Source organism: Gadus macrocephalus, chromosome 7 (assembly GCF_031168955.1).
Source record: "Gadus macrocephalus chromosome 7, ASM3116895v1".
NCBI classification, from domain to species: Eukaryota; Metazoa; Chordata; class Actinopteri; order Gadiformes; family Gadidae; genus Gadus; species Gadus macrocephalus.
The window spans coordinates 22,532,633-22,553,911 of NC_082388.1; the positions used below are offsets into that span (position 1 = coordinate 22,532,633).

A 21,279-nucleotide genomic window follows, 5' to 3' on the forward strand; every position below is an offset into this window, starting at 1 on the left:
ATGAAGGCACATAACGCCCATAATAATAATGATACAAACATCGATGCAGACAGAGTGCACCTGGATCCTGTACTACGCTATGACTGGCGAACGGCGCGGGAGGAGTGGTGGCTTGCGTTTCTACTCAGCAAGCGGAGGGTCCTGGCGCACAGGCGGCCGAGAAGAACCTCGGGACGTGGGCCTTCAGGGGGGAGGTGGGAGCCCGTCACCTCCACGCTGAACAGCGCACCTTCAGGGAGCGAGAGGACAGAGAGAGCCGTTGGGGGGGGGGGGGGGGGGGGGGGTCAGAGAGGGTGGGCATAGGGCCAGGATCGATGGTGGGTTGATAGGGGGGGGGGGGTTTACCTAAACTACACAGGCCCATGCGTGGACACATTCACACAACTCAACTTCCTGTGTGCGTGCCGGGCGTGCATCCTGGCTCCTTTACCCACCGCTGATGGGAGCTCTGAAGCAGCTGCAGCTAGAACCAGCACGTCTCCCCACATGAACGCCCCCTGTTGATGTAGTGTCACATGGCAGACAGTAAAGAGCCTGCCAAGCGAATAATGCTTAATACTGAAACAATAGACCAGATCCGGGTGTAGATCCGTCTGTACATAAGGAAACAGAAGCCGTATCCTCTCCGATGCTCGCGGTCACTTGAGCTCCATGCCACCTGGTAGTCGCCCATGAGAGCGCAGAGATCCTTCAGGTAGGCTCCCCACCATGGTAGAGAGATGTACAAACGGACCTTGAAAACATTGATTTAATACGCTTTATATATATTTATATGTTTGTGTGCATGTGTGTAAGTGTGTCTGTATATTTCTCTGTTAATGTGTGCGTCCGTAAATGTGTGTGTATGTGTTCGTCCATAAATGTGTGTGTGTGTGTGTCTATGTTATGTTATGTTTGTAGTGGATAGTGTAGATTTTAATGATGATGTTATTGTCACTGCTGCTGAAGTCCATGAAGCTATATTGAAGTTAAGAGATAACAAGGCCTGTGGTCAGGATGCTATTACAGCTGAACATGTTAAATTTGCCAGTAAGAAACTATACCCCTGGTGGCTCTATGTTACACAGGCCTTTTTGTTCATGGAGTGTTACCAGATTCCATGCTCTCTGTTGTGCTAGTACCAGTGGTAAAAGATAAAGTGGGGAAGCTAAACAGCTCTGATAATTACAGGCCAATAGCTCTGGCCAGTGTCATGTCCAAAGTAATGGAGACAGTTCTACTGAGTAGACTTGAGCGGTATGTCCTGTCTACTGACCACCAATTTGGTTTTAAAAGAAAGCATGGTACTGATTTATGTATTTTTGCACTAAAGGAAATTTTAGATAATATAATAGGCAAAATACCACAATGTTCATGTGTTTTATTGATGCTTCTAAAGCATTTGATTGTGTTAATCATGGGAAATTGTTTTTAAAATTGTCTAAAAGTGGGGTCTCTAGTTTTTTAATTAGAATCTTGGTCTATTGGGACTCACATCAGGCAATGAGGGTGAGATGGGGGAGTGTAACATCTGATCCCTTCATGTTACCAATGGTGTTCGCCAGGGCGGAATTTTGTCTCCTTTTCTTTTAATATGTATATGAATGACTTGTCTTTGATTTTAAATGCATCTGGTACAGGCTGTAGGATTGGGGACTCACTCATTAACCACCTTATGTACGCAGATGATCTGGTCATCTTTAGTCCACATAGTGCTGGTCTACAACAGCTTCTGAGAGTATGCACACAGTATGGTGATGATTTTGACATAAAATACAACGCAAAAAAGAGTAAGATCATGATTGTCAGAAGCAGAGGAGACAGACAGTCAACCTTCCCTGACTTCTATCTGTCTGGCTCCGCACTCAGTGTGTGCAGTGAAATTACACACTTGGGCCATATTATGTCAAATGACCTGTCTGATGACAAGGATATCTATAGGCAGCGTCGGAAGCTGTATGCACAAGCAAACATGCTCTGCCGTAGGTTTAGTATGTGCTCTGTACCTGTTCAAATCTCACTCTTTCGAGCGTATTGCACGCCGCTGTATACTGCCCACCTGTGGTGTCGGTATAAACAAGGCAGCAGTAGAAAGCTTACAGTGGCCTATAATGATAGCATGAGGCTACTGCTGAGAGCTCCAAGAAGCTCCAGCGCAAGCCAAATGTTTGTAAGTGTTGGGGTCCCTACCTGCTCTGCTGTGTTACGTGGCCTGATGTATGGATTTATGTGTAGGGCATCTGAGTCCGAAAATAACTTAATTGCCGTTTTGGCCAACCCTCTATGCAGTTCGGTTAGGTTTTCTTCCAGACTGTGGAACCATTGGCGATCATGTCTGTATGCTCGGCACTTAATATTGTGAATTTGTGAATTTGTGTATTTTTTTTACTCTGTGTTTGGTTATTTGTTTATTTTGTTTGTGTTGATACGGATCCTCCTGGGTCTGAAATAAAGAATTATTATTATGTCCTCAAACGAGAGTGTGTGTGTTTGCGTCCATCAATGTGTTTGTTCATAAGCAGGCCTATCTAACACTGAGGTCCGTGAGAAAGCTGACGATGAGCATAGGGCCATGGACCCGGACCTCTCTGCCCCCACTACCGCTACCAACAGCCTGCTCATCTTCTGCATGCATCCTGCCCAGCAACAGCCTCAGTAGCAGCAGTAGAAGCAGACAATCTGATCACGTTAATGAAGGATTTATCCTTGAAAACCCAAAAGAACTAAAGCCTATAACATTCATTTAGTCTCATTTGTTATGGCAGCAGTTGGTCCGAACGAGCTGTCTTCAGAACGGTGCGCAAGGGAATGATCACATGACACACAAACACACACAAACACACACACACAGGCACGCACACACACACACACACACACACACACACACACACACACACACACACACACACACACACACACACACACACACACACACACACACACGACACGCACAGACACAAGATGGATAGACAGACAGACAGACAGACAGACAGACAGACAGACAGACAGACAGACAGACAGACAGATTGACAACTCCCTCAGGAGTTTCCCTCTGATCTGCGCTCCATTGTTTTCTCCGATTGATTTCTCACTCGGACTGACCTTTCACAAACATTGAAGGCATGGTTTCCATCGATCGTCAAGGAGAAGGCCCTCATTAGGGGATGTCTGCCTTTGATTCCCTGCTTCCCGCCTCTGTAAAAAGCTTTCACGGCTAGACTCGTCAAGGCACTCCATTCCTGCCCTGAATGATTACCCTAGCATGAACACCAGCATCCCTGTCTGATTCTCTGCAGGACTGCATGTCAAACCAACATGTGTGGAGGCCCAACATTACTTCATTTTCATTTCTAAGTCAAAATTATTTGACTTATTTTCCAATCACAAAGCATAATTGTTATACAGTCATCAGGCAGATAGATAGATAGATAGATAGATAGACAGACAGACAGACAGACAGCTGACCAAAAATGATTCCTTTGCTGTGTAAAGGGCTGTTGAAGTATGAGTGCGTTGTGTTGGAATGGTTGGCAGACATCAGAAGTCTTAAGAACATATTAGCATGTTTGTCACAGCTATGGGTGGCTTTCTGTTTCTAATCCACTCTTTGAAGTGATTGTCCTTCATCTGCCTTTGCCATAGTGCTGTGAGGATCGGGATCCACAGACCTAATGAGACTGTTAACCAAAGGTTGTTGACGCCCACCTGTCATTCATCACACATGAACCAAGAGGATTATGTCAGTCGGGCTGGAATCTCAATTACCTTGTTTCTTTAAAAACAAGGGTTAACTAGTATCTGTTGTATCGCATTGAATAACCAGGGAAGTAGTCGATGAAGAATGCAATGGCGTTAGGCCTATGTATTTGTCTAACCCTGTTGGTTTGTCTTATCACAGTTGTTTCATTTGACAACGTTGAGCCGTGAAGAAGACATGTGTTTAAAGCTGGAGTCGAGCAGAAGATATTCTGGTCCAATGACCCATGCACACACAGAACGTATTCAAGTCTAGCCATAGATAATCGCTTCTATAGAAACATATACACCCAGTGTTGGAACAATCTGACCCATGATTATGGTTGCATAGTTTCCCGGTAATCAGTAGTAGAGTAGCACAAACTCACAGACACACACACACATACTCACACACGCACACACACATGCACACACAAATACATACACACGCACACATACGCACACACACACACACCCACACACACAAGTGCACACATGTACACAAACACACATACACGCACACACGCACCCAAACACACACGCACGCACACACACACACACACACACTCGCACGCAAACGTACACATGGGCACACACAGTGAGTGTAGCTTTGTGTTGAGGTTAATATAATTTATCTTCATAACATACACTCACTTCCAGTTATTGCTCTCTGTTAGCACTCTCATGTTATTTTTGGTTATGTAAATCTGGAGTGGGACAAGTGAAACGCGTGCACGCACACACACACTCACATGCACGCACACATATGCACACACGCATGCACACACACGAACATACACCCACCGGGTTAAACAATTGGAACCTGTTTCCATAGAAACCACACAATGAATGTAGGTAGAACAAAGTAGTTCCTCTCAACGTGCGCGTCCTTCAAAGATAATAAATGTTGCCCTTTTTGGTCAATTTAATGATAGCATCTATGCAGTATTAGTCCTTTCATGCGTTAACTTAATTGCTATGCTTTGTTTCTTTCAGAAAATAACATCCCAAAAGTTGATACAGTATATCAATTCATTGCATTTATTTAATGTATTTTCTGATTGGGCAAGGGAATTTACCTATTTCCTCTGAAACCCTTTCTTAGCTAATATACATTGATTGTTTAGTTGCAAAATGGTGCCCAGACCCTCGATTATCCGTGTATGGTGATGATATGCATTCAAACACACCTTTGGTGACAAAGACAACAAAAGTAGGACATCAATTTTGGTTTTAACAGAAAATGGTTGTTTTTTGCCTCTATTTCGGCGAGTTTTAGTACAGAACGATATGGTTTGGACATTGGATTTTATGGAGATCAATCCCAAGAAAAATATCGGTTTTGCTAGTTTTTACATGCTTCCTATTTTTTGGTGGTTGGAATTGTCTCTTGTTAGTTAACAATTCCTATAAGTGGAGATTCTAATCTCTCTAGGGGTGTCACACATGACTGCTTTCTCAGGTGTTTAAAATGCCTTAAAACGTCTTTGCAATTTGGAGGGAGGCTCTCTGACTGGATACGGGTCATTTCGGGCTGAATTAGGTCTTCACTGCATAACAATGATGTTGCCTGGTTCCTGGAGATAAGTAAGGCTTTATGCCTAATGTTTTCCACTATACCTCACTTACCTTCTCCTGCCTCTTTAAAACTCAATTTAAATAAGAAAAAAACATTACCATACCCCCTACGCAATAACTAAGAGGGACAAAATGTTGAGTTCTGATGCTGGAGAATCCAACCAGCCAGTGCCTAACCCCCTCGCAGAGGGATTTATCCTCCTGTCTGGAAACATGATGTAACCTAACAGCTGAGACCCACACATCCACACTTGTGTGTGTGTGTGTGTGTGTGTGTGTGTGTGTGTGTGTGTGTTTTTGTGTGCAAAGGCGTACCATATTCTGTATTTTGGTCTGGAAAGCTTGACAGCTTATTTACTCTGTGTTGTTTTGTCCTGTTTGAACAGCATCACACACACAAACACACACACACACACACACACACACACACACACACACACACACACACACACACACACACACACACACACACACACACACACACACACACACACACACACACACACACACACACACACACACACACACACACACACACACACCTTGATGTGCAGTGAAGTCGTTTAACCTTGCAGGGGTGACTCATGGGAATGACTCAGTCAACCAGAATAGAGCGCTGAGAATGTTTCACTTGGTTGTTTTATTCCAAGTGAAACTTATTATATTAAGTCTTCCTCTCCGTTTCCATGTCTTCATTCATTCATATTATTCCAAGCACAAATCAATTTGTTATAATAGTATTAAAAGTAAAGTAAAAATCTGTTAATGGTAACATTGGCTATGTCGTGATATCTTATAAAGGTAGCTTATTGTATTACTTTATTGACCGTTTTAAAATGTTTGGCAAGTTTGCTGTGTGTTGCTATGCAGTTCACCTATACCAGTTAGAATACAATAGGATGCCACTCTGGTAATATGCTGCCCCCTATTTGTGTGGAGCACTAATGTGTCGAAATCGTACACTTGCACCTTAAACCAAATTAAAGTACTAACACATTAACATGTCACATTAATCCCATAGTTAATCATTGGTTAATCAATAACCAATTTAGTAAGACTCAATTATGCCAGACTCCTTCATGTCTGGCATAATCAAAATGCATACCAACAGGACGTCAACGTCACGTTTCTATGTCGGTCAGTGTTCACATCAACATGACACATTGTGATGAGTATTAATAGTGCACTATCATGACATGTGTTAAGGTATCGCTCGCCATAGACTGTCAGTCCTGCTTCCCGCCACGCTGTTATTAATAGCCACCTGCTCTGTTTGTCTTTATACCTGCTCCTTTTACTCTTTTCATTGAGGGACTTTAAAATATTATAGTCGTCTTATATGTGATGTTTTATGTATGTGTCATCGTTAACGGGATATCAATGAGACTTCCTGTGTTGAATAGAAAATAAAAAGATAAATACCACAGTTTCCCCCTCCCCTGCTGAGACATGTCCATCCACAGCCTACTTTCATCTCTCCCATGTACCGCTCCTCACACACACACACACACACACACACACACACACACACACACACACACACACATGATGCATGATTTACTGATAAACATGGACCTCAGCATCTATTTTAAATGTACAGATTGGCGATCCGTGTGTTAGGTTCTTATCATGATACACAGTGTTACCAGAACAACCGATATTAATAGATCAACTAATATCCTGTCACAGTGATGTCACTCACCCCTGGTCCAGACACACTACACGCTATGACCACTGCGTTTTCCATCACATTCTTTCCACCAGACATACATACACACACACACACACACACACACACACACACACACACACACACACACACACACACACACACACACACACACACACACACACACACACACACAAACAAACACACGTACACACACACACGCACACACACACACACACACACACACACACACACATGCACACACACACACACACACATACACACACACACACAAACACACGTACACACACACACACGCACACACACACATACACAAAAACAAACAAATAAATTCACACTCACACACACATACATTTATTATGTATTATTATTATTGTTTATTTACTGTTAGTCATTAGCATAATTATTTATTCATGTTTTTATTCATTTTAATTATTATAAAAATATATTAGTATCATTATCATTATTCTCATAATTATTCATATACATTTTATTATTATTATGGACATGGTTACCCGGACCATGGAACCTTGAGAAGCAATAAGCTAAGTGGGATTGAAGACAGAGGTAAAGAGAATATCTATTTCAGGAAGTGTATGGAATGCCAACTGTTGACTCCCTCCTTCACGGTAAGTTCTCTCTCTCTCTCTCTCTCTCTCTCTCTCTCTCTCTCTCTCTCTCTCTCTCTCTCTCTCTCTCTCTCTCTCTCTCTCTCTCTCTCTCTCTCTCTCTCTCTCTCACTCTCTCTCTCTCTCTCTCTCTCTCTCTCTCTCTCTCTCTCTCTCTCTCTCTCTCTCTCTCTCTCTCTCACTCTCTCTCTCTCTCTCTCTCTCTCTCTCTCTCTCTCTCTCTCTCTCTCTCTCTCTCTCTCTCTCTCTCTCTCTCTCACATACCTTCTTAACCCCAAGCCCTTATCATCCGGAACTTTTCCAACCACAGCCACACTCTCTCCCTCTCTCATCTCCCATCTCTCTCACTCTTTGTCCTGTTATAAATATAGATCATTATTCCCCTCCCTGTGGCCACGTGCCCTTCAAACAACTCTAGCACACCGTCCGGACAAACAAACACACTCTGGAGTATAAAGGTCCAGCGCTTTACCCTCCTCTAAAAGACAGGTTGGTTTACAGAGGAGGCAGTGGTCATCCCAAGCATTAGGTAACACTGAGTCCTCGGAACTAGTAAGAGGAACAGTCTGAACAAACAGTTTCACTGATTGGTGGAAAGAAAAAAAAAAAAAGGATACAAAAGGGGATCCAGGGAATTGTATGAAGACAACACTTGAGACCGGACTTCCAACACAAGGAAAAGACCCATCGTTTGTGAATAATCCCGATCCAGCTCTCACGGCACTACAGTGAACTGGTGGACTGCCTTCAAGACGCTACTCCTCCTTCCCTCCTCTCTCTCTCTCTCTCTCCCTCCTCATCAAGACCAGAGCATCCTCTTCTTCCATCCCTCCCACTGCCTCCTACCTCCTCCCTGTAGTGGACCTCCTTGCCCCCCATGAGCGTGTCCAACTCTTCCAACGCCTTCCGATCGGAGCGTAGTTTCCACCAGACCTCCTCAGGCTCTTCCGGAAGCCCCTTCATGGAGAAGAACAGGGGCCTGTTCACCGAGGACTTTGGCTCGTTCATTGGTCCCGGGAGCGAGCCCTTGGGTTTTCCTAGTGAGTAGCCAACTTGAATCCCTGTTAGGGTTTATTGTTAAGCTTATAGGCACAGTAGAGGCTTAGGAAACAATGTGGACTCGGATTACTTTGAGGAAGATGTGCCATATAAAAGACTCGGAACGTGCCATGCTAAACTTGAACCTGCTGTGAAGATAGCTGGTGTTGTAGTAAAGAAAGAATGTATGTCCGTTGATAGCAATTATGATGAGTTATGTTTATCCACAGGCAGAAATTAGTTTGGTTTCAATAAATATTGTGAATCCAGGCTTGGTTTGACCATTTGCAGAGCTGCTTTGTGTTAAAGCATGTAGGAACATTGGGAAGATATATGGAAAGGACAAACTCAGAAAGATGTTTTCCTGAGGTTTTACTCCTCTACTGAATGAGATCTCTTCTGTCCAAAATCCAGAAACAAATGTCTACTCTGAGTGTATTCCAGATATTCATAATATGTGACAGAACAATGCAGAGACCGGTTAGGAGTATCCGGGGGAAAACTAGCGAGCTAAAGATGGATGTTTTGGTATGCCTCACATCAGAAGGTAGAACCACAGGAGAAGGGTCGCTGTTGCTTTTCATAGCTTGGAAAGCTACACACACACACACACACACACACACACACACACACACACACACACACACACACACACACACACACACACACACACACACACACACACACACACACACACACACACACACACACACACACACACACAGGGGCCCATACGCACACATATGGGAATGTGGGAGGCAGTGCCAACACTGTGAGTTCACACATTGGGTATGACGCCCACAAAAGGAAACACGAGAAGGCTGCCGGGTGTCAGAGCAATCACATGCATGCTCTCAAAGACACACACACACACACACACACACACACACACACACACACACACACACACACACACACAAACACACACACACACACACGCAATTGGCACATCTCTCCAATGTTTGCGTGTGTATATCTGTTTGTGTGACGTGCGTGTGTGTGTGTGTGTTTGTGTTGATGACATCATGGGCATTGGCACTTGCCTGGTAAACTCTCACTAGGTTGCATGTTGCATACAATATGTTGTATGTCCCTGAAAAATCAATGCTGGGCGGTAGTAATAATCGATAATGATTATGGAAACATTTCTTCATAGTTTTCCCATGTCAGCAGCACATATTACCCTCCAGTGTGGGGGGTAAGGTAATAAAAGTGGGTCGTCATTAGATTAGGTGCTAAGGTGTCACAACGACACGCACACAAACACACACACACACACACACACACACACACAAAGACAGTATAAAATATTTGTTGTGTGTTTGCTTCAAGGTGGGGCCGGGAAGATCAAGACCCTGGGAGACTCGTACCAGTTTACAGTCGACGTTCAGGACTTCTCCCCGGAAGATGTGATCGTCACCACATCCAACAACCAGATTGAAGTCCGCGCCGAAAAGGTCAGCTTGAACAGCTTGGAGATGAGAAGCCCATCTGGAGAGAGAGATAGGGTTTAGGGCTTGTACATCAAGGCGTCCCATCGTAATGGCCACCTCCATTTTCAGAAGCAGGGAACATAGAGATGTTATTGGTAGTTATGGTTTTTTGGTCATGGTCTAATAGTTCATCGTGAAAGGATTTGTCATTAAGGGAAGAGATTGTCGTGTTGGAAGCTGTGAAAGTGGTTAGCAGTAGTACAATATTACAATTCTATCGAGTCATCACAGAATGGCCAGGTGTCGACAACAGAAAATCCCACGATGCATTCTGATGTACATAAGAGTGTGGTCAAATGTTGCGACATACGACGACTGTCAAAGCTTAGCGATCGCAAAACAATATCTTGTGTTTCTAGCTGGCCCCGGACGGCACGGTGATGAACACCTTCACACACAAGTGCCAGCTCCCTGAGGACGTGGACCCCACCTCGGTGGCCTCATCGCTGGGCACCGACGGGGCGTTGACCGTCAGGGCCCGGAGGTTCCCCGCCAAGCACGAGCACCTGCAGACGTTCCGCACGGAGATCAAGATCTAGAGAGGAGCCATGGCCATGCACTTCCTTCATGTCTGGTTTTTTATTCTCCTTCACCCCCCCCCCCCTGATTTCTGATGTCGATACTAGCGCTTTTCTTGTTACCGTTAGTTGTATTTTTAAGTATTTTTTTCCTCTGATACAATTTTTGTATCAGTAATTTAAGAGTTTAATTGAAGTTTTAAAACTTTCCCTGCTTACTAATCACAATAATGTTAAGGAGTAATTGCACATTATATTTCTGTGACATACAAAAAAGTCTGTTTTGGGAATAGATCATGTTTTGTGTGAGACTGTGTTCACTGTGGGCAAATTTTTAATAATATAACCAAAACAATAAAAAAGTGTTGAGGGAATTCCTACTTTTTATTCAATGCTGAATAATATACTTCTTAAGAATACACCCACATTATAAGAACAACCTCAGAAACCACCTCGACGATGGAACATCTTACATATTGGTACTTATATATAATGTATAGCATTTTATGTCTAATGTGATAATACGTTTGCCACCTGTGATTGTTCTTATTCTATGTAAAGCTATAGATTTACATTAAACTCGATAAATCTCCCCCATAGTTTGGTGACAGGTCTGTCTCATCCTTCGTTGATCCAAATCGGTGTGCAACACAGAATCATTATCAACCAAATGGCCAACTATTTTAGTTGAGTTATTCTTTTGTACGTTGCATCATAAAACAGCATTAAAGAAAATCCACGCAAATATTCTTCGCAACACGTTGGACTGTTTAGATTGCATTTAAACGGTCGCACAGAACTGTGTGCGTAAAAGCTCTGGTTTCGTATGTAATTGGGTAAATTGTAATGTGAGTAGATTGCGCCCTCCAGAGGTCAGAAGCAGCATCTCCAGCAGGGTTAACAACTGCGCGTGCTCCTGTACAATTTCCGCCCGGCCACTATCAATCGATCAGAGAGTGGAAGATGGCGGTGGATCTCTAGTCTGCGGAGCAAGATCGATCACCGAAAAACTCGATTGAGTTTAATCTTATATCGCCGAAAAACACTCCAAAACAAAGACTATTTGGGAATTTGGAGACTGGATACCAGCGGCTTTGCAAAGGTAATGTTGGTGTTCATTTTGTATTAAAATGGCGTGCTTATAAACAACCGAACGAGGCCGTAGAACGACAGAGAAACGACAGGCCTGGCGCCAGTGTACGCCATCTTGTTCTCCTACATGCATGTCTAGGCACGCTAAATTAATCCCGGATAGAAAAGGTACAATGATGGAGGAATTGTAATCAATCGGTTGCACCGTCAAACCAAGTGCTGAAAAGTTCGTTCACATTAAAGTCACGTTCATAAGACAACTTCCTTATTGCTATCTTGCCTGAATTGCCCAGTGTGACGTTCTTTAATCACATGTTAACTACACGAATCGTCTGGTGATAATGAAAGGTTTTTTTATACACTTTTGGGTGGATTGTTAAAACACAACCCCAAACCAATCACATAATAACTTACTTGTCATAATCACCCCCACCCTATTAACCATTTGATTTTAAGAGTCATACAACTGTATGGGTTCTAAGCTATTTTCGCAATGTTTCCCATAAAGTAGACCAGAACAAACCACCAGGATACAGGACATGTTATACATTGTTTTGCAAAAATTTGTCCACGGTGTATTGAAACATAATAAAACTTGCATTACATCTAACAATCATAAACATACCAATTGAATCATGATTATGTATTGAATCCCTCAAAATGTCATGGAACACCAGTGTGCCCCCAGTAGCCAAATAGACAATGTTTTTGTCTATGCCCATGGTTATTAATAAACTTTTTTCTTTTTTTCCCTTGCTTTTCAACAGCTTGTTGAACAGAAGTTCGTCATCATCGAAGATGGACTTCCCATGGCATAGTGGGAAAGTCCTGGAGCAGCTAAACCAGCAGCGCCAGATGGGCCTGCTGTGTGACTGCACCTTCGTGGTGGATGGAGTGGATTTCAAGGCCCACAAAGCGGTTCTGGCGGCCTGTAGTTCCTACTTCCGCACCCTGTTCATCGACCAGAACGACGTGGTGCATCTGGACATCAGCAATGCTGCAGGTCTCTTCTTAATTTAATGTATTGATGAATGTGACTTTTTAAATTAGGTTACTTATAGTCAGACTGCTTGTCTTGAAGTTCAAATAAACAAGGCAAGGCTAGAGTCTTCAGAGTATTTGCTTTATTTCACTTTGTTTCAATATTTAAGCATTTTGCAGGTTTGTCCCTCATGGGTTATGGGTTATGGGTTGGGTTTAATGTACATATTCAACCAATAATCAAACATTTTACAATATTATTTCAGACTGTTCCCCCCCACCCCCCACTAATATTTGATTATAAAAGACTGTACGACAAAGTTATAACAAGCATCCAACCAAGATGAACTACCATCAGCTATAGCCTCTTCTATCAACTTGCTACCCTGCTGAAGAGTTTGTATTCCTCTGGGTTTGACTCTAGGTTTGGGCCAGGTTCTGGAGTTCATGTACACAGCTAAGCTCAGCCTCAGCTGTCAGAACATGGAGGACGTGTTGGCTGTGGCCAACTTTCTCCAGATGCAGGAAGTAGTCAACGCTTGTTCTGCCTACCAGTCGGTCACGGCTTCCGCACCTTCGCTCATAGCAGATTTCTCTGCAGGTGGGTTCTATAGACATTGCATAGGCTAGCTGCTTGCATCCAAAGTAAGTTATTTTTAAGGATTGGCAAGGTCCTTTTCAACCAACCACCGCTATTCGATTTGGAAACAGCCTTTTTATACAGATTGTATAATTGTATAAAAATATATGAATTCCCCATATGCAAATATTTGGGATTTCTGAAGGGCATCTTCAACAATAATTTCATCTAAAGTCGACATTATTGACTGGTTTGCTGATATGTTGGCGTTTCCTCTGATGTGTTTCTCTGTGGTCAAGACAATTGTTCCGTACCTAATTCATTCTCCTTTCCTTTGGCGTTCTAACCAAAACCGAAGAAAAAGAAGAAGAGGCCAGAGAGAAGCCGGAACAGGACCCTGGAGAGGTGCTTCCCAAAGCAGAGGAGACACAGACCCAGAGTGCTGATTTGGCAGAAAAAGTGCAGGAGACGGCAGCAGGCGAACCCACTGAACACACAGCCCCGCCAGTGGCGTCTCCCAGCCCCGGCAGAACCCACCCAGGGAGGGGGCGACCGCCTAAAAGCTCCCCACTCAAAGTGCTGGCTGCCCAGACAAAGGCCCCTGCGGGCTCCGAGGAGGAGAGCGTTGTGAAGGACGTTCAAGAGTTTCAAGACGACCCAAGGGATGCTGACTACACGCCGAGTTAGTAAACCCCTTCGGACTTGTTTCACATTTAGTGTCGATATTCATCCTTCAATTCCTCAAAGTTACTTTTAGTTACCAACTTTAATTAAGAGTGCAGGGCTTACTGATATGATGAGGACCAGCCATTCCATTAGGTTCCTTGTGTTGCTCAGCTGGACTTCATTTGTTCTAATTTTCCAGAATCCCAGTGGAGCCGTTCTAGGGGGTCGGTGTACATGAGCTCCAGGGGCCGGAGAATCAGGAGAGCTCCTCGCCGAAACTTCCCACCTGGTGAGGACCCCACCGAGTCGATCCCTTAACAAGCGACGCGTTAAGATTGTGTCTGCCATTGTCACATATATGACACGTATGTCTTTATGTCATGTTATTAAAACGTCTGCCTTCTTCTTCTTCTTCTTCTTCTTCTTCTTCTTTTTTTTCTCCTCCTCCTTCTTCTTCTCCTTCTTGTTGTTGTTGTTGTTGTTTTTGTTGTTGTTCTCCTCCTTCTTCTTCTTCTTCTTCTTCTTCTTCTTCTTCTTCTCCGTCTCCTCCTCCTCCTCTTCTTCTCCTCCCTCTCCTCCTTCTTCTTCTTCTCCTCCTCCTCCTCCTCCTCCTCCTTCTTCTCCTTTTTCTTCTTCTTCTTCTTCTTCTTCTTCTTCTTCTTCTTCTTCTTCTTCTTCTTCTTCTTCTTCTTCTTCTTCTTCTCCTCCTCCTCCTCCTCCTCCTCCTCCTCCTCTCAAGATAATGACACGGATGAGGAGAGCGCTCCGAAGCGGGTGAAGCAGGAGGAGCCCCCGGGCCTCCCGGGCCCCGAAGAAGAAGGAGGAGGAGGAGGAGGAGAACATGGGGAGGAGAACCAGGAGGACAACGAAGATGGCCACATGGCGGACGGGGAGGAGGACTGTGAGTTAACCAAAGACCTGGGAGATGAGGAGGACGAGGAGGAAGAGGAGGAGGAGGATGATGATGAGGAGGAGTCAGGCGGGAACCAGGAGGGAAGGAGCACGCCGACGGGGTCGGCCAACGGACGATCCGAGTCGAAGCCTTACAGCTCCGTGACCCACAAGTGTGAGGTGAGAGCTGTGCGTGTTCGGCGTGTGCTTAGTCGTGTGTGTGTTAATTTGCAACACGTTATGTTGGTAACGATGTCATCGTTTAGTCATTCATTTTGAAAGGATTTCTGGTTCAGAGAAGGTCATTCACTGTCAAATGTCTTTTGTTCCAGGATTGCGGAAAGAAATTTACGCACACAGGCAATTTCAAAAGGCACATTCGCATCCACACAGGAGAAAAGCCATTCAGCTGTCGGGACTGCCATAAAGCTTTCTCGGACCCCGCGGCATGCAAGGCTCATGAGAAAACACACAGGTCAGTATTTTGCACAGTTGAAAGAAACAGGTTATTCTTCACAGTGGGCAGCTTGTTGGACCAATGGTTTCAGTCCTTGTTAGTACAATCTTATCCTGGGTAGACCAGTGCCCAGTACTACAAACCTCGCTGAACATACCCAGGCTTTCTTGGGAAAGACAGAGACGCAACTCGCGATCAGAGTTAATTGGTACTACGAAGCTGACTTTGGATTCGATTAGTCTAGCCAGGTTTTCCGCTTTAGGTTCAATGCGCGTTCACGTGAAAGGGGCTTTTATCGCGTCATTTTACTCACCTTTACAAACTGGATAGATCAAGCAGTCTATATAGATGCGTATAAGTGAAAAGATTCTGCATATTGTCTATAAAATAACTATGCGAAATGCAGAATTGTTCGCCATTAATCCCAATAGAGTGATAATGATTTAAAAATGCATAAGCAACGTCCAACCTGCATTATTTCTTCGATCAGTTCCTCCTCGTAACTGTGATTTATTCCGAAAACAATTAATAGAAATAAAGAAAAAGAAAATGCATCTTCTGCCATCTTTTCCATGCAGTTATATCTTAGGTTACACATTCAATCATCATCACCAGTCATTTTTACGTTTAAAACACCTATTGCCATTAGGATAAGATAATCATACTCGTTATAAATCCTTGAAGGGGAGCTTCCGTTTTAAACAAGAGAACATAAGAACGCAACAATTACACCGAACTACACAGAATATGAACACGCACATACACAACACATCTAACACAAGTGAGGTTTGACGTGCGTCTGCCCCCTGCAGCCCTCTGAAGCCATACTGCTGCTCCACGTGTGGGAAGAGCTACCGGCAGATCAGCCTGCTCAACCTGCACCGCAAGCGGCACACGGGAGAGGCGCGCTACAGCTGCGGCGTGTGCGGGAAGCTCTTCACCACGTCGGGCAACATGAAGCGCCACCACCTGGTGCACAGCGGCGAGAAGCCGTACAACTGCGACTTCTGCGACAAGGCCTTCTCCGACCCCACCGCCAAGATGAGGCACCTGGAGACCCACGACACGGACAAGGGGAACAAATGCCCGCACTGTGACAAGCGCTTCAATCAGGTCAGCGGAGGAGCGTGGTGCATGACAGTCTTCAATCAGGTCTGGAGAGTATGAAAGTGCAGGGCAGTCTTCAGTCTCTTCTAAGAGTGAGAGAGACTCACTTGGTAACCACATATAATATCTTTAATATATCAAGATGAAAAACGTTTTGTATCACAAAATTTGTATTATATCACAACCAGATGTAGTTGGGTTATCTTTATTTCATGGATGTTAGACCCATAGGTTTAGTGGATTCATATTATATTCATGTTGAAATGCTTTCCTCAGATGGGGAATCTGAAGGCTCATTTAAAGATCCACATAGCTGACGGCCCTCTCAAATGCAGAGAGTGTGGGAAACAGTTTACAACTTCAGGTGAGCTCAAACATCAATTTTTACTGCGTGCAATATTTTCGATATGATTTGAATATAAGTTAAGGATGTGATATTGAAGTCTTCATTATCCTTTTTATTGTTTATAGTTGTGAATAAAAGTACATCAAAGTACATCAAAGCAAAAGCAGAACATGCCTTGAGGTTCAAAGATTGGACAGTTGTTAAAAACGGGTAATGAAGTAATGACAGATATATACATGGACCAAAATTGCAAACGCATATTCATATAGACAAATGACGCACATGCAGAGGAATAATCACAACACATCATTGCAAGCAAGCAGGACATGAAGCAAGCAGCAGCTAAAAGAGTGCAGCTATCGCATCTCATCCCCTATCACCTCATCGCCCTTGTGCTGCGACCGGCTCTCGCTCGAGTGTTGTGTGTGTGTGTGTGTGCCTTTGCTCCTCCTCAGGAAACCTGAAGCGTCACCTGCGCGTGCACAGCGGCGAGAAGCCCTACATCTGCATGCACTGCAAGCGGGCCTTCGCCGACCCCGGAGCACTACAACGGCACGAACGAATACACACAGGTGGGCAGCACACACTTAGCACATCACCCCCACACGACATCACTGCACTTTGTCCCACAATCCCTCACCCTAACCATCATCAGATGTCAAAACAACAAGGAACCTTTCCCCACCAAACGACAATGAATGTCCTTTGAGAAGGCATATGAAGATGTGGGGGTCCCTCGTAGGAGAACTAGGACTACGGTTGTAGTGAAACTTAAAACTAAGAGAGAATGTTACCTCAACTGTTTTGCTGTAATGCTACCACTGTGGCTGTCCATTATGATACCAACGGCACTGCTGAGCAGCCTCAAGGCCCTTTGAGACTGTGGCTGTGATTGAGGGCTGAACAATAGTAAGTGGACCGCATGGTGATGTCTCCGTGCTGCAGGGGAGAAGCCCTGCCTCTGCCTGGTGTGTGGGAAGTCCTTCACCCAGGCCAGCTCCCTCATCGCCCACGTCCGCCAGCACACGGGAGAGAAGCCCTACGTCTGCGACCGCTGCGGGAAGAGGTCAGAGAGTGTCAGCCATTTTTATTTTGTTGTTGTTGGGGTTGCCATGGTTAGTTATTTTAATGGCTTGGCATCTCAGTACCAACATTGCTAACAATTAACATGACAGTGTCCTGGTCACAGCCCTTGTAATAAGTCATATATCAACCTGTAACAGCGTGGACTTAATATGTTATAACATTATGGAGGACCCTGACCTTTGTGAATATACGGTGATGTGTTTGGTTAACGAAGACGAAGGAGATAAATAAATAACTATTTCTTTCTCTCTTTCTTTCTTTTGTATTTGATCATGCCTCCTGGGACAGGTTCGTCCAGTCCAGCCAACTGGCCAATCACATTCGTCACCATGACAACGTCCGTCCACACAAGTGTAATATGTGCAATAAGGCATTTGTCAACGTGGGAGACCTGTCCAAGCACATCATCATCCACACAGGTAACGGTCTGATAGCGTCATTATCCGCACAGGTTACCGCCTGATTACAGAATCCACCTGTTGATTCAAAGAAAATAGGCCAGTGTGAATCTGTGTGTCGCACCAATCCACCAGTCGTCCCCTGTCTAGAAAAAACATACTGATATACGCCTACCTGCCTGTATGCTATCAGTTCTCTTTTGCAAAATAGGTGGCTCACCTCAGTGAGACTTCCTGAATACATAAACGTTAACTCTAAATTATGATAATCTGATCGCTGAGTTTGTAATCATTTCCGTCTCACTGGACCGGCCACATCCTGTGACTACAGCTCAAATAGGTGAAGGAATAATGTGGTTAGGTTGCACTAGATAAAGAATTAGTCATTTCATTACTACTTTATTAATATAACACTACTATATTCTTTAAATAGATTCAGGCGCCCTCAAGCGAAATGCTCAGCAAAGCAAATAGATTTAGACAAGGTCTTTAGGTCTTCGTGAAGCCAGGGGAGACGGTTCCAATGATTTGATCCCCCAGACTTGCATTGTCCTTTTAAGTAATTGATCCAATCAAAAACATATTTGCCTCACAATTTCCAACGACTGGAAACTGTTCCAAACTGCCAAACTTAAACTTCAAAGGTGCTTCACACCCTTCTTCAACCGTAGCTCAACTTCCCCTTCCCCCTCCTCTATCTTTCTTTCTTCCACACACAAACGACCCGCACTTACCACCCTGCGACCCGTCATCCCAAGGAGAGAAGCCGTACCTGTGCGACAAATGCGGCCGCGGGTTCAACCGCGTGGACAACCTGCGCTCCCACGTGCGCACCGTGCACCAGGGCAAGGCGGGCATGAAGAGGCTGGTGCTGGCCGGCAGCTCGGACGAGGCCATCGACGGCCTGGACGACATGGTCACCTCTGGGGAGGTCAGCATCGTCACGGTGACCACGGAGGACATCGTGGCGCTGGCGGCCAGCACCGTGGCTCAACTCACAGGTGAGGGAGCCCGCCGCAGGAGGGGCTCTGATTGGAGGGACCGGGGACGTGCTTAGGACACAAGCTGTTGTTATAGTTGTGTTATTCACTTGTGGTCTGGATGCTTTTGAGTTTTAACCGGACTTTCTGTTGATATTCGCTTGATATTCGCTTTGTTTCATTTGAGTGTTTAGATAAGTTCTATACAATTTGAATTATTATTATTCTAGGCGCAGTAGAGAAAAGGGCAAAAGGTAGAACTGCCGGGCCGACTGGTGCTACGCAGAGCTCTTCTTCTGCTAACCAACCGATGTGCTTTCATCATGTCTAATCACACAGTGGTTCCGGTGACTACTTCTGTGTCAACAGACGACACCGAAGCCCTCAAAGCCGAGATCACCAAGGCTGTGGAGAAAGTGCAGGAAGCGGGTGAGACACTGCATTAACCCGCAGCTATTTCTTCATCACTTGTCGTTCACATCACAAAACAAGAGGACGTCCTTTTTTCACATCATGTGCACGTTTTCTCTGCCCCAGACCCCAACACGCAGATCCTGTACGCGTGCGACTCGTGCGGCGACAAGTTCCTCGACGCCAACTCGCTGGCCCAGCACGTCCGCATCCACACGGCCCAGGCCCTGGTCATGTTCCAGGCGGACGGAGACTACTACCAGTACACCACGGAGGGGGACGAGGGGGCCGCCACGTGGCAGTCGGCCTCACAGCACGTCATCCAGGAGGGGGAGGTGCTGTATCGCACTCAGGAGGCGGGAAGAGAGGGCGACGAGGAGGAGGAGGAGGAGGAGGAGGAAGGAGGAGAGGGAGGGGATGGAGGGGATGGAAAGACTATGCCTGCGGAGGAGGTGGAGGAGCAGGAGGAGGAGGAGGAGGAAGGGGGACAGAGGGGAAGTGAAGGGGAGGCGGTGGGCCATACGGACGCTCCTTTGGGGTTAGATGTTGAGGCTGTGGCGGAAGGGGAAGTCGATGCCTCGGAGGTTAAGGTGAAGACGGAAGCAGAGCTGGAGGGGGATGTCATGGTGACGGTGTAAACGAGTCACGTTCTAACAGGCGTGTGGCTCAGTGACACACCTGTCCTTCTGGGGTACGGACTGAGGAGAGTTGAAATAATTTATGAGTGAAGAAAAAACTATATTGACGATACATTTTTATTAAAGAAATGTATTTTACAGTTGTAAGTAATTTATCTATGGCTTGAGAGATAATGTTTCTCCACCATGGGTTCTACAGGTAAACTGCGACTGAGCATCATTTGTAAGGTCACCAGTGTCGGTGAATAAGACTAAATGAATGAATGCACTAAAATGAATGGCTCATAAACCGTCCAAATGAAATGTGTACATTGTCATTATATTTTACTAAGTTGTATTTTCATGAAAGACTATTGTACAGCGTTGTAGAACTATTGTGGCTAACATGTCTGTATCAATAGATTTGTTTTTGTATGCATGAGCTGGAAGATGCTCACATATTGGCAGGAAATGTATATTATGTGCATGATAAATCTTTGTCATGTCTAATTTTTTTTTGTTGTGTTAAGTTAACGTTGTAAATCCATGACAAAACTCAATAATTGAGGGTATAATGGGTGATAATTTGCCGTCCCTTTAGTTTAATTGAATGACGTTTATTGTACTGGACGAGCTTAAATAGTATAATGTTAATAGTGGGAAAATACTGCTTAAACTGATTCACAACATACCAATAACATTGATTGCCAGTGTTTAATAAACTCTGTTCATTAGAGTAAATAAGCACAACACTTTGTTACAATGCTAATTAAATGCAGATATCAAATGCATTGTAAAGTCGTACTTGTTAACATCATAAAACAAAACCGAACGACTGCAGACGAATAAAATAATGTAGATGAAGCTGTCTGTGTTTAAAAAACGTCAAGATGTCTTAACATCAGTACGTGGCTCCCAATCTATCCATGCAAACAATGGGACGAGCCAGCGTTATAATAATGCTGTAATGCTATTGGTGGGGCTGGAATCGTAGCGACGCGTTTCTC

At 44.6% G+C, this 21,279-nt stretch overlaps 2 protein-coding genes across 4 annotated transcripts; both read left to right on the plus strand.

Moving 5' to 3' along the window:
* Positions 1–7,950: 7,950 nt before the first annotated feature.
* On the plus strand, positions 7,951–11,259 carry hspb7 (heat shock protein family, member 7 (cardiovascular)). Its single transcript, XM_060055988.1, has 3 exons — positions 7,951–8,651; positions 9,982–10,106; positions 10,502–11,259. The coding sequence occupies exons 1-3, from the start codon at positions 8,489–8,491 to the stop codon at positions 10,679–10,681; spliced, it is 468 nt and encodes a 155-aa protein (XP_059911971.1). The 5' UTR covers positions 7,951–8,488; the 3' UTR covers positions 10,682–11,259.
* A 119-nt stretch (positions 11,260–11,378) lies between these two features.
* Positions 11,379–21,063, plus strand: zbtb17 (zinc finger and BTB domain containing 17). Of its 3 annotated transcripts, none has more exons than XM_060055930.1 (15): positions 11,379–11,762; positions 12,520–12,755; positions 13,158–13,334; positions 13,672–13,995; positions 14,179–14,268; positions 14,719–15,059; positions 15,203–15,345; positions 16,140–16,440; positions 16,711–16,798; positions 17,236–17,352; positions 17,726–17,846; positions 18,155–18,285; positions 19,023–19,265; positions 19,614–19,673; positions 19,782–21,063. In XM_060055930.1, exons 2-15 carry the CDS (start codon positions 12,551–12,553, stop codon positions 20,291–20,293), a joined length of 2,853 nt encoding a protein of 950 aa, XP_059911913.1. In that variant the 5' UTR covers positions 11,379–11,762; positions 12,520–12,550; the 3' UTR covers positions 20,294–21,063. The 3 variants fall into 3 exon arrangements, with proteins under 3 accessions (XP_059911913.1, XP_059911911.1, XP_059911912.1); XM_060055928.1 differs by having other exon boundaries at positions 11,543–11,762; positions 19,584–19,673; XM_060055929.1 differs by having other exon boundaries at positions 11,547–11,762; positions 14,719–15,050; positions 19,584–19,673.
* Positions 21,064–21,279: the final 216 nt, after the last annotated feature.